This window comes from Acomys russatus, chromosome 15 (genome assembly GCF_903995435.1).
Source record: "Acomys russatus chromosome 15, mAcoRus1.1, whole genome shotgun sequence".
NCBI classification, from domain to species: Eukaryota; Metazoa; Chordata; class Mammalia; order Rodentia; family Muridae; genus Acomys; species Acomys russatus.
In genome coordinates, this window is record NC_067151.1 from 40951836 (window position 1) to 40966012 (window position 14177).

General features: G+C 41.3%; 1 protein-coding gene across 1 annotated transcript in view; it reads left to right on the forward strand.

The window, feature by feature from the left end:
- The first annotated feature begins 891 nt into the window (after nucleotides 1-891).
- The window catches only part of Lekr1 (leucine, glutamate and lysine rich 1), a 170274-nt gene continuing 156988 nt past the window's right edge, over nucleotides 892-14177 (forward strand). Inside the window, exons 1-2 of the mRNA XM_051157263.1 lie at nucleotides 892-981; nucleotides 4053-4141. Of these exons, the coding sequence (XP_051013220.1) occupies nucleotides 4094-4141 (48 nt within the window). The 5' untranslated portion in view covers nucleotides 892-981; nucleotides 4053-4093. The remainder of the gene's footprint in view (nucleotides 982-4052; nucleotides 4142-14177) is intronic.

Here is a 14177-nt window from a genome sequence, read left to right on the forward strand (position 1 = left end):
AAATCACATATAGTACATAATTGTAGTTACTCAGTAATACATAACTGTTGCTGGTTTCGGTATTAACTATATCTTTCATGACTTAGGGAAGTCTTCACTGCTCTCATGCTGTCGTTTTCACACTAGATAGCTATCAACCAGTACCTTGAAGCGTTCTGGCACTATTTCAAGTCATATGTTTACCTTTCTCTCTTAAGTGTTATTTTTCCTTATACTCAAGCAAACTACTCTTCAACAGTAATTACTGTCTTTATTGGTAGGGAACCGTGTTTCTTTAGTTCCTGGAGGGTCCGCACTTTGGGCCTCAGATAATCCTGAAAAAGGAGACATCTGGACTACGAAGAAGACACTAATCATATTAGTGGCCTAGGTTAGTTACAAAGCATCATCTCATTCTGCTTGCTTGTCGCATAGAGGTCACCAACATTTGTTCTATAAATAGAATAATAAATTAAGGTATGTCGTCTGTGTGTAAAAACCAGAGGCAGCAAGTCTCAATATACTTCATGAACTAAAGCCCTTCATCTTGATTGCTTCTGGAACAAGATGGAATTCAAAACAAGCTTTTCCCTAGTCAGTCTGTCCTCGCAGCACTGGCTGAGAACGTGCTTCCCTGCATATCGAGCCATCTAAAAGCTTCTCTTTCCTCTGTTCGAGAGCAATGATTGTCCTTGTTGTGCACCCCTCCCCCTCCTTCCTGCCTCATCAGCCTCGGCTGTCTGCGATCCCCGCGTCTTCCAGAGCCCCATCCAGGCCCCGTCACAGAACTGCGCGTAAATACGCCCTCTCCACCGACCCCTGCCACCTGCACCAGCTTCCGCCTAGCCCGCCTTTGGGACAAGTGATGCAAAGGAGCTTCGCTTCCGCGTCGGCGACGGCGTGGGCAGTGACGTCACCGCGCCCTGACGTCAGGCCAACGTGCAGCGCGGTCACCCGGGAGACCGGGGAAGCCGTTTCGCACCCTGCGGGGTCCCCGGCTAGGTGAGGGTCACAGACTTTCTCAGTACTCTGAGGACTGGCTGCCAGGGACGCAGTTCCGGTGCGGAGGCTCCGGCAGGGGAAAGGGGGGGGGGCGGCGGGGCGAGTGGGGTGGGGGGAGGAAGGCGCCCCGGGCGAGGCCTGGGCAAGCGGGGTGACCTCCTGCTCTGCTGCCCCTGAGCTGCCCTCATGTGATTCACGTCCCCGGAATGGTGCTTGAGGAAGGGCCAGGAAGCAGAACCCGACTTAATGACGGGGCGTGACACCGGTGTAAGAGTCGGAAATGAACCACCAAGGACGTTTTCTGCACTTAAAAACACATGTCTTTCTCGTGACCTGTGTCGCAGAGGAGGTTCAAAAACATGTAGCTGCAGCCAAGTACCATCTATTGTACTTTTGTCAAGGGCAGTTTACACATGTGTAGTGGGGCAGACCAAAAGGAACTTGTTTGTTAAAACAGGAAAAATAATGGATGGGTAAATTAAAAACTACAAGTTTTCTCCTGCTCAAAAAATCAAAAAGAGCTCCACACTTATTGGAAAACTAAATGATCTCTGAATTCTTCTATTCTTTTTATGGGTACTAAATCTTTATAAAGTCCCAATGGGCTTTTCTTAAAGGCATAGAAGGTATTTCCTTAAAATATAAGCATAACAAAAATATTAAAGAAAGTACTGCCCTTGCCCTCACCTTGTGAATTTAGGTGGCTATCTGTTAGTTGTAAGCATCTGCATGCCCTGCTTAGCAGAAAAGCAACTAGCTACCCCAGATTGCGATCACAGTTTACATGGGTTCACAATAAAATTATGTATAAGCAGCGTTAGAGACCTCTCTATATGAGGACAGGATATTAATGTTCTTGGGACGAATACAGTGAATATCTCCACTGTATGAAAAGAATTGAGACTCCTTATCTTGTTACGACGTTTTCTGTGATGTGCATCGAAGTCAATTGAAAGGCTTTTTCAGCTTCTCCCCCTGTGTTTCGGAGGGCCTTCTAATACCAGGGCACTATTTTAGATTTTTCTTTCACAGTCAGGAGCCTGCCACTTTTGTTGGTATAGTAATATGTTGCAGTGCAGTCAAGTGACGGCGCTAAATTATAAAATGCCCTACTTTGAGTTTATACTGTTATGTAGACCCATGCTCGCTAATTCTTTTTTTTTTTTTTTTTAATTTTATTTAGTTATGTGCGTTGGTGTGAGGGTATCAGATCTTGGAATTACAGACAGTTGTAAACTGCCATGTGGGTGCTGGGAATTGAACCATGGTCCTTTGGAAGAGCAGGCAGTGCTCTTAACCACTGAGCCATCTCTCCAGCCCATCTCGCTAATTCTTTTGTGGGTGGTACTTTAAGAGGAGATTTAGTTGGCAATTTTAGGGGGGAAATATTCCTGGTGGAGCTGAAGAGATATTATCATTTCCATAGACTAATGAAGGCTTAACTGAGGATAATGAGCCTTCTGGTTTCTTGGCATGTGACTGACAGTATGCCAAATATCAGATTATGGACTTGGTCACTTTGGACCCATGTCGACATAATTAACTTCACTCCCATACTGGACCTCAGTTAACTTTTACCAACCACACACATTGTCTTGTGTTATATGTGGGAAGACATCTCGTTAGTTGTTTGTTTTAAATAGCAGCTTATTGAAATGAAAGATGTTTAGGCTAACGTGGGGTTGAGGATTCTCTCTTCCACCAATGGTCTTTACAAAAATATTCTTGTCCTGACCTAACACAAATAATTGTAGGAAGTCTTTGCTAGCTTCCCGTCATCCCTACCTATATGATAGGTCATTATGTTTTCTGGACTCTTGCATTACCCTTGCTTGTCAGTCATGGGCCAAACCTTGAATCACTTGAGTCTGCAGTACCACCATTCTGGCCTTGGCATCTTTCTTCTACTGTGTGTGTGTGTGTGTGTGTGTGTGTGTGTGTGTGTGTGTGTGTGTGTATTCATGCTCATGGGCACACCTGTGTATGCATGTTTATGTATGTATGGAGGCCTGAGGTTGATGCCAAGTGTCTTTAACATTCTACTGGGTCTCTCACCTGAATTCTGAACTGCTCAGTTTGGGGAGTCTAGCCACCCAGCTTGCCTCCCTCCCAAGGCTGGGGTTTCAGGTGGCCTTCCATACCAGCCCTGCATTTATGGGTGCTGGGCTCACACTGTGGCAAGGACTTTATTCAGTAAGCCATCTTTTTGGTCCTCTACTCTCTCCATGGCTAGATTGACCCTTCACTGATAAGATTGGATTGGATGTTCTTTGTCCAATTTGGGAAAAATTTGAAGGAAAATGTGTCTCTGTTGTCTGTGATTTCATGAAAGTAATAAAAAGAGTTTTATACTGAATTGTTGGTATTAGAAAATGAAAATCTGTTAAAAGTAAAATCTAGATAAAGTTACATAGATATCCATCTCAGTTACAGTTGGCATGTGGTCTTTGATGCTTTGGTGGCTCTTCTCAGTGCCTGTATACTTAGTAACTTAGTATTCTTTTCTATTCCCTAGCTTAAACAAGCCTTGATGGCACAAGTGCTTTTTTTTATTTTATTTTATGATTTACAATACAATATTATTGCTTTCTAAAGCTTTTCAGAAAAATGTTATTTTAGAACACTGAAATAAGTCTAAAATCCTTTAATCCCAGCACTTGGGAGGCAGAGGTAGGCAGATCTCTGTGAGTTTGAGGCCAGCCTGGTCTGCAAAGCGAGTCCAGGACAGCCAAGGCTACACAGAGAAACCCTTTCTTGAAAAACAAAAACAAACAAACAAAAAAGTCTAAAATCTTACAGTTAGTCTGTTGCAAAACAATTAATAAATCACTATTATTAGTAGTAGTTTATAACTTTCTGAACAATAGAAAAGTCAGTAATTGCTATAGCTTCCTGTGTGAGTGGCTTGAAACCCAAGGAAACTTAAATTGTACCTTCCAACATGGAGCTAACGAAACAAACGTCTGTTAAAGTACTTACTGCCAGCTCATCCCCAGATACTAAGAATTTTTAAATCATTTGAATTTCCTTTTCATTATGTGAATTCTGATTGTTGCCATCCCTGTTTTTAGACTGTTTTTCTGCAGTGCTCTCAGTGCATTTGCGGGGGATTATGGATCGCCACATTCCCACGCATGCATTACCTGAAGAAATCCAAAAGGTAAGACGTTGTATTATAAGAGTTGAACATTCAGAGTGTTTGGTAGTTAGATCATTCTAAAATACAGGAGAGTGAATTTAGAAAACTACCACAGAATTTGTGGTGGGGGGAGGAATAATCACACTTTAGACTTTCACTGCCAAGAATAAGTAAGAAGACAGACATATAATTCCACTATAATATTTAACTGCCTAGTTTTAGAGTCGTAGTGGAAGCAGATCCTAGAAATGTTCATGTTTGTAATGTTTTGTGATTTTTTTTTTTACATAGTGCATTTTTAACATACTTTAGCTCTCATCATTCACTGTGTACCAGGTGCTGTTTTCTTTTAGACAGAAGCTAATTGTGTAGCCTTGACTGGCTTAGACTTCCCTTCATAGGCCATGCAGGCTCTGCCTCCCTTTGCCTCCTGAGTGCTGGGATCAGGGGTGAGCACTGTAGCTGGTGTTTGGATAGGATTTTAATCAGTTACCAACCCTTTGGTCCTTAGCTCTACTCAGATGGACACTGTGGGTCGCAGGCAAGGAGAAGCTGTTGCAGGATTTATCCCCTAGGCGTTTTGAGTGTTGGAGCAGGCAGGCTGGAACAAAAGCAGGCAGTGTGCGGTATTCATCTCTCAGGCAGGCCTCAGCCAGCAGGAGCCTTAGCTTTGGAAGTGTGAGAGCCCCTGCCCAGGCCCAGAGAACCTGGACGCTTTAGCTGCTCTGCGGCTTCTGGGGCTCAGTGTGCTGGCCTCTCAGCCATGCCGGGTGCTATGGCTGATCCACCATCTCCGTTCTTGATAACAGCTCAGCCTGTGCTACCTAATGTGGGCAAGAAGTCAGCATGGGGAGGAGGCCTTTCTCCTGAGCCCAGTGTTAGAAAATGAGCGAGGGAAGGCAGAAGGGTGTCTCTTATCCAGCTCCTCAAGTGAGCACACTGCTAGTTTACAGAGCCAGAGAAATGGTGTTTACAGGAACCACAGCCAACCTCCCACGCAAACGGTTTTGCCTTGTCACCAAACAAGACAATATCCCCTTTGTACCTGTCCCTAACAGCCCCTTTGCTAGGCCACCATGGAAAATGCTCCCCCTCTCTGGCCTAGGGTCATCTGGAGTTTACTTAGGCTCCTGATAGCAGAAACTCTGATACAAATGGTTTGAAAGTGTTCTGGCTGTGCCTGCATCTTCAAGAGCCAGAGCAGGCAGCTGTGATCACTGTGTCATTTGTTCAGGGCCTCTCACCAGTGTTCAAAATGGCAGATGCTGGCCTGGAATAGTCCAGCTGGCTATCAGAGAAGCCCAACAGCTGCAGCTGGAGAATCAAATGCGCACACCCCAACAACTCGCTTATAAAGAAAGCATAAAGTTTTTTTTGTTTTTTTTTTGTTTTGGTTTTTGTTTTGGTTTTTTGAGACAGGGTTTCTCTGTGTGATATCCCTGGCTGTCCTAGAACTCTATCTCTTTATAGATCAGGCTGTCCTTGAGCTCACAGAGACTCACTTGCCTCTGCTTCCTGAATGCTGGAATTAAAGATGTGCACCACCATGCCCAGCTGAAAGCATAAGATTTAAAATAAGAACTCACCATTAACACTGGTAGTGATTCTAATAGTACTTCAATAACACTTAGTGCCTGTATAACATTCCAAGGGGCAGTAAATCCCCCCATTTATCTCAATTTTACATGAAAAAAAAAACTGTGTGTGTGTGTATGTGTGTTTGAGAGAGAGAGAGAGAGAGAGAGAGAGAGAGAGAGAGAGAGAGAGAGAGAGAGAGAGAGAGAACAGAGCACAGCATGTGGGGTCAGAGGATGACTTGTAAGAGTTGGTTGTCTTCTTCTACTGTGTGGTCCGTAGAGCTCAAACTCAGATTGTCAGGCTTGGCAGTGAGTATCTTTATTTACTGAGCCCCAGCATTGATTTCTTACTTATAATTAATTTAGCCTTCCTTCATATTAATTTACATTTGTTTTCAGGCAAAGACATTTCTTTTATATTTAGTTTTCTTTTTATTTTTCTAGCCAGGATTTCTCCTTGTAGCCTTGGCTGTCCTGGACTTGCTTTGTAGACCAGGCTGGCTGCCAACTCACAGAGACCCTCCTGCCTCTGGCTCCCTGAGTACTGGGATTACAGGTGTGCTCCACCACACTCAGCTCTGTATTTAGTTTGTCAATCCATACATTGTTAATATAATAATTTAAAAAATACCTCTTCAAAAATTATTGCCATAAATTGTGGCTTCCAATCTTTTGTTTAGCTGTCACTGTTCGTGTAGCTCTTGTAGCAAGTCTATCATCAACTTTGCCTCTGCTTATCCTGCTAAGAATTGAATGTAGGACCTCCAGTGTGTCCGTAATTGAGCTGCACCCCCAGTTTACAGTCAGTTCTTCGTTAATAATTTACCACTTTCCACTGAAAACCATGGTTCTGAGCTGTGTTTTGACAATGGGCACGCGGCTGTGGCTGGCTGGTTAACATTAGTCACAGCATTGATTTGACATGGTGCTGTTCTTACTGCCCACCTTCCAGACTTATGGGAACCTTAAAGGAAGCGTAGTTACCAGAAGATAGCCTTTCAATCGCTGCATGTAATTCTCTTTACCTCTGAAGTTTGCTGTGAAATGCTAAGATCTTAGCTTGGCTGTGTTGCTACTTCAGAAATGGTGCTTCAAATGCGTTTGAAAAAAAAAAAAAAAAAAAGCAGCATCTTCTCACCTGAATGTGTTCCTTTCATAAAATAGCCCCAGTGTGATAGAGATTAAAAAAAGCTGTAAAACAGAACAAAATCCTAAAAGCAAAAGTCCATGTTTCAGATCCTAATCAGTTTGTCAGGAAGAAAATTAAATAACAGTGAAAGTCTACAAGACAGTGTTATGATTTAAGTTCCATGTTAGACAGGAGGCCAGAGAGATGGATCAGCTAGCGCCCAGGCCTCGGGCTCTCAGTTGGACTCCTGGGCTCCATGATGGAAAGCAGCGATAACTGGCTCCGCCCAGTTGTCCTTTTGAGAATGGCATCCCTGGATGCTGGGATCATTAAAAGCAGAGTTTTGTGCCGAATGTGTGGTCCTAGAGTTGGTTCCTGAGAGCTGAGTATTTCAACAGTCTTAGAGTTGTTGAGTGCTTTTCATCATGTTTGAGGTAGTTAGAAGGAAGGATGGCATGTATTATCCTGCAGTGCAGAAAAGTGGGACAGCAGAAGAGGTTTGGCTGTCTAAACCCAGGGACAAGTGTACTAGTTACAGCCTTTCCCGCTCAGGGTTTAGAAGGCAGTGTGCAGCTTGGTGCTTTTTTCAGACCTAAGTTAGATAGATACACTTATACAAAAATACTTTCATGCTCATTAATGTCATGTGCACAACCAAAATGTATATATATGGACATCCCCAAGTTAGAAAGTCTTTAAAAGTCTTTGCTGCAACTTTTTACGTATGGGTTGTTTGCATTGTCCACATTAACTTACTTAATTACCTAATGATCAGGCAGTATTTAGTATTATCAGCTTGTATATGTCATTCTATACAGAATCATATTAAATATATAATTGTACGTATTATCCCAGCACTCAGGGAGGCAAAGCAGGTAGATTGCTAGGAGTTGGAGGCCAGCCTGGTCTACGAAGTGAGTCCAGGGCAGCCAGGGCTACACAGAGAAGCCCTGTCTCAAAAAACCGACCAACAAATGTTGAGAATCGCTGACTAATCTGAAATGCAAAATGCTTCAAAAGCTGGGAGTAATCAAGTGTTTATAGTATACCACATATGCAAATTTTACATTATGAATCTGTTTCATGCACACATTTATTAAGATATTATATAGGGTCATATTTAGGCTAGGTTTTAACATAGGTAAAACATGAATGGATGTTGTATTTAGACTTGGGTCTTAGCTCAGAGATCTCATTTTATATATGCATACGTTCAGAAGTCTGAGAAAATCTAAAGTCTGAACCGCTTATGGTTGTAAGCTCTTTACTTTAGGGATAATTATCCTGAATAATTTGTAAGGAAATAATAATTCAGATTAGAATCAGTTAATTTTTAAGATGGAGAAAAAGGGACATTTGTCATAATGACTTAGAAAATGTGCTCCACTTTTTTGGGAGGAAAAAAAGACTTGAGGTGGATGAATCAGCGCCAGTGTACAGTGACTGAGATGTCTTTCAAAGCCTTTTTTTTTTTTTCCCCATTCTTTCTTGTCTCTTAACTTTCTGTATTACTTTATAGGCTGGTTCTTCTTCCTAAAGACGCCCCTGCTGTGTTTCTTTATTTTCTTTTTCTGTGTATAGGCAAGGAGGGCTTCTGCAGAAATCAGAGAGGAGAGGCGAGGGAGCCTTTCTTCTTCTCTCTGTACTTGTGCTGTGTGATATGGTAATGGATGTTCAGTGCATTACAATGTGGGGATGGCTACGTTTCACTGTACCATTAAAAGCCAAATGAGCAATAGTGGGGAAATGACATATGGAGGAAAATAAAAAGGAGGTGAGCGAGAAGGCCATCAAAGAAAAGAAAGAAGAATGATGGGTAATAAGCTGAAGTCAGAGTCTATTGCCTGCTCAGAGGCAAAGATTAAGTCTCCTTTCTTTGGTCTCATCTCCTCAGGGAATCTTAGGGAAGAAGGAACAAGATAATCTTTGACTTTCATTTCCTGGATCTTTTTGCTTTTTATCATAGTTTCTAGCTGTGCACAGAGCACTCTCAGACTTCCATCTCCATAAGTACAAGAGGCCCATGGGGCATATATGTCCCCTCTTTTTTTTGGCTGGACTCTGTAGTTTACTTCATTTTACTTAACACTATGTCCGAATCTGTTCTTTCTCTAGGCTGAGCAGATGGCAGCCTGTCTCTGGCCTCAGAGACCCAGCAGCATTGCTGGAAGCTTCGTCCACTGTTCTGCAAGGAGAGTGCATTTCAGTTCTGCCTACTTTAACAGTGTAAATGGAAAGCAGCACTTAGAGATGAGCAAAGTACTAAGTGTGTATCACCTCCTTTCCAAAGTGTGGGCTCATGTTCTCTTGTTAGAAAACAGCAGCAACAACAAAGTTCCTTTGCTGTTTTTGCTAGGGGTGTGTGTAAGTCAGAACAGCAACAAAGTAGTGGGAAATCAGTTCACACAGGCTGAGTTAATCCCTTGTTTTAAAAATGGTGACAAATTGAAGACCTCACAGAGTTTTAGCTTCAGGAGATCTTTATTACCACTGGACACAAAGTGAAGAGGGCGAGGTTTGTTTATTTTGCAAAACAGAAGTGTCAGTGGAGAGAGGCTAGAGAGAGGGCGCGCTGTTCCAGGATAGCAAGCCTTCCCAGCACTAACAGCTCATTTTGTCCTGTTTCAGCAAAGTAATTTTAGTACTTGGGAACTTTGAAATTTATTCAGAATAACAGTTTTATATTTCCAAGCACAGGTTGTCACTGCCAGAGAAAATAAACTTAATTTTTCAGGTCATTTTGGGCCACGGTGGCTAGGTTCAAATTTTGTGTTGAGTTAGAGCAGAGAAAAAAAGAAAGTGGTTTTAGAAATGTTAGATCTAGTATCCTGGAAAGGTGTGTGTGTGTGTGTGTGTGTGTGTGTGTGTGTGTGTGTGTGTGTGTGTGTGTATGTTTAAAGCACTTGTAGTTTTGACACCTTATGATGAAAACTGTGTAATTTATGGGAACACTATTACTTAATGCTGTGATCCAAAGTATTCCATTAGCGTGTGTGTAGTTTTTCAAGACAGGGTTTCTCTGTGTAGCCCTAGCTGTGCTGGAACTTGCTGTGTAGACCAAGCTGGCCTTGAACTCAGAGATCCGCCTGCCTCTGCTTCCCAAGGGCTGGAATTAAAGGCATGTGCCACCACTGTCTACCTTAGTAAAAATATTTTTAAAACATACTATCTAGAAAAGTCCTCATTTTTCTATTAGCGGTTAAATAAGTTCTCTTACTGACTGGTTATTGAATATTACAGAGGTTCTTGGAGTTCCTAGTAGAAGAGAGCTGTCGGAAGAAATACACCTTGCCACTGTGTGTGTGTGGTAGACTTACTGTGGCATGCATAATTTTATAGCATGAATCCAGCATACATTATTTATTTATTTATTGCTCAAAAATATCTTTGTTAACCTGATGTTTTAATTTAAATCAGATTTATTTATCTTTATGGTTTTAAAATTAAACTTACATGCAATTTTTAAGCATAAGATAGAGAGGTTTTTATGGGGTAACATTTGGCAGGCTAAAGTATGGTATCTTAACCAGAAAATTGACAGTTGATGCATTCAAAATTTAGAGCAGTGATTTCTCACATTGTTTTTTTTTTTTTAAACTATACTCACCTTAATTTTCCCATTTTTCTCTCCTCCCTTAATGCCATGACTCCTACTAAACTAATCTGATCTTCAACAATTTTGTTATTTTACGAATGTTATATAAATGGAAGCCATATACTCTATTTCAAAGTTTATTTCAGGCTGTTGTTTGTGTCAAAAGTTTCCTCATTTCTAATTAATTAATTTACTTATTTTGTTTGTTTGTTTTTCAAGGCAGGGTTTCTCTGTGTAGCCCTAGCTGTCCTGGACTCGCTTTGTAGACAAGGCTGTGCTTGAACTCACAGAGATCTGCCTACCTCTGCCTCTGAGAGCTGGGATTAAAAGCATGCACCACCCAGTGAGCATCCTCACTTTTATTACTGGACCTATGCTTTGAACGTATCAGTTCATTTAATCATTCACTTGTTGGATTGTGTATGTATTGTTCCCAGTGTTTGGCTAGGTATTTACATGAACACGTGTTTTTGTAATATAAATATCCAGTGATGTATAGTAGGTTTAATTTTTAAAAGATGATAAATTGTTTCTCAGAGTGCACATACCATTTTCTACTCTTACCTGCAGTATATGAGTAATGGACTTTTTCCTCATCTTTACCAGCATTTGAAGATGTCAGTAGCTATAATGCTCCCATTGGGGCTTTAATTTGTATTTTCCTAAAATCTAGTTCTAAAAATATAGAACACCTTATCAGGTGCTCATTTGGTATTCGGTTAGTGTTAATAGTCAGTTTATTAAAATGTAGAATTACATGGGAGATGTACTTCTGGGCATGCATGAAGGGCATTCTTTTCCATTTGAGGTGGGAAGACCTGCCCACTTCAATGGCACCATTCTCAGACTGTCTGGAGCAGGAGAGCTGAGAGCAGCATGCATTCAGTGCTCTCTGCCTGATGACTGATAAGAAGTGATCAGCAGCTTCAGGCCTCCCTAATGCCATGATGCACGTCCTGTGAACATCCTCCCTCAAGTTGCTTTTCTCAGAATATTTTATCATGGCAACAGAAAGAGAAATTCCTCATATCTGTCTGTCCTTTGAGGTCAAGTGCGTCTTTGTGTTCTCTTTTCATTTTCTAATTGTTTGTAAATTGTTGCGTTTTCAGAATTCTTTATATACTTTAGCTGCTGGCCATGTGTACAGTCTGAAAGTATTTTATCCCAATGTGTAGTTTGTATTTTTATTTTCATAGGTTTGAATTTTTTTTAAAGCAAAGATGCTTAATTTACAGAAGCCTAGGTTGTCAAGATTTCCATTTACAAATTACGCTTTTTGTATCAGGTTTTTGCTGTAGCTTTTATTGTCAACCTGACACACACTAGAGTCACCTGAGAACATGGAACCTAAATTGAGGAGCTACCCACCTAGGAGTGACCTAGAAGAGATTGATTTCATTGCTGATTCATGTCAGAGGGCCCAGCTTGCTCTGGGCAGCACCACCACTAGGCAGGTGGGTCTAGGATACATAAAAATCAAGATGAAGCTGGCGGTGGTGACGCATGCCTTTAATCCCAGCGCTCAGGAGGCAGAGCAGGCCTCTGAGTTGGAGGCCAGCCTGGTCTACACAGCTAGTTCTAGGACAACTAAGGCTACACAGAGAAGCCCTGTCTCAAAACAACCAGACAACCAAAAAGAAGCAAGCTAAGCATGAGATGACCAAGGGAGTGAGCCAATAAGCAGTGTTTCTCCATGGCTTCTGCCCTGATGTTCCTTCATGATGCACTGGGACAGGGAAGTGTAAACTTACAATAAACCCTTCCTTCCCAAGTTGCCCTTGATCAACGTGTTTTATCACAGCAACAGAAAGCCAACTAGAACAAACCACAGGAACTCTTGTACTAGGTTACATACTGAAGATTTTCGCCTACTTAAAATCATACTTTTATATTTTACATTTAAGCCTATGATTCATTTTGAATATACTTCTGTATAGCAGGAGGTTTAGGTAGAGGTGTGTGTTTTCTTTTAACCCAAGACTAGCCAGTTCACCTGTAGCATTTGTTGAAAAGGCTACTTTGCCTTCACTGAATTGCTTTCATGCTAATAAGTTGGCATGTTTATATGGGCCTGTTTCTGGTTTTCATTCTATCCCATCAACCTTTGTGTTTTTCCATTGCATCTACAGCATTTTGTTGATTAGTAGCACGCTGTTTCTTAAAACCAGGTGCAGTCATCTCTTCCATTTTATTCTTTTTAAGGATTACTTTAGCGGTTCTATTTTCTTTGGCTTTCCATATAAATTTGATAATCGTCTCTACATTTGCAAAGCATCTTATTGGGCTATTGCTAGGGATTGAATTATACTTACATATCAACACAGAGAACTGGTATTTTTTTTTTTTTAATATTTTTCTTTACTGAAAAGAAAGTTTCCCCCGTACAGTATATTCTGATCACAGTTTTCTTTTGCTCATCTCCTCTCAGATCCTTCCCACCCTTTCCAAGTCCATGCCTTTTTTCTCTTTCTTAAGAAGACAAGCAAATAAAAAGAGACAAATAAGAATAAAACAAAACGAACATGCTAACAAAGACACATGAAATGCATACACGTGTACACACACCATCATAAAAACACAAACTCAGAAACCATAATATACAAACAGAAGATCTGTAAGATTTTTTTTAAAAAAAAAGTCTAAACAAAGCAATATGAGAAAAAAAAAAATCTCCCCAAATCACGTGTGAGTTCATTTTGTGTTGTCATCTAATGCTGGGCATAGGACCTGCCCTTAAGTGTGGTTTGTGTATCCTGTGAGACTCCCTTACAGAAACTAATTTTTCTTTGTAAGCAGTTGTCAATTGGAGATAGTTTCTTGGTTAAGGATGGGAACTTGTATCTACTTCACCTCTCAGTGCTGGACCCTGTCTGCCTTGGACCTGTGCAGGCTCTGTGCATGCTGCCGCAGTCTCTGTAAATTCCTATGTGCCTATCAGTTCTGTTGTGCCTGGGAAACACTGTTTTTTTGTTTTTTGTTTGTTTGTTTTGTTTTGTTGTTGTTGTTATCATCCACACACACTCTGGCTGTTAAAATCTGTCTGCCTTATCTTCTGCATAGTTCTCTGATCTTTGAGGGAAGGGATTTGATGAGGACATCCCATTTAGGACTGAGTAAGGCTTCTCACTCTGCACATTACCTAGTTGTGGGTGTCTATATCACTTCCCATCTACTGTAAGAGGAAACTTCTCTGATGATGGCTGAGTGAGACACTGATGTATGGATATAGCAGAATACTGTTAGGAGTAATGTCATTGCTGTGTTCTTATAGCTGAACAGTAATATTCGGTTTTCCCCTAGGTCCTTGGCCTATCATGGCTCAGGTTCTTGGTGACCCAAGCAGTGCTATGTATGGCTTCTATCTCATGTAGTGGACCTTATATCCAATCAGGTAGTGGTTAGTTACTTCCACAATGTTTGTGCCTCCACTACTCCAGCATATTATGCAGGCAGGTCATCATTGTAGATGCGGGGTTTGTAGCTGGCTTGGTGTTCACCTTTCTCCTCTGGTATCATGCACAGTACTTTCTATATGACCACTAGTTACTAGCCACTAGGGTTTAAGGCTCTAGTTAGGCACCAGCAGAAAGACGGATCTTGGTTCTTAATAGTCTGTCAGTATGTCTTTTTATTGGGGAATCAAGGCTATTGATATTGAGAGTTATCAGTGACCGTTATTGTTGTTTCCTGTTCTTTTGTTGTTATGCTGTATGTTCTATCCCACTCCCTTTTGGTTTGCTGGTCTTAGATTATTTT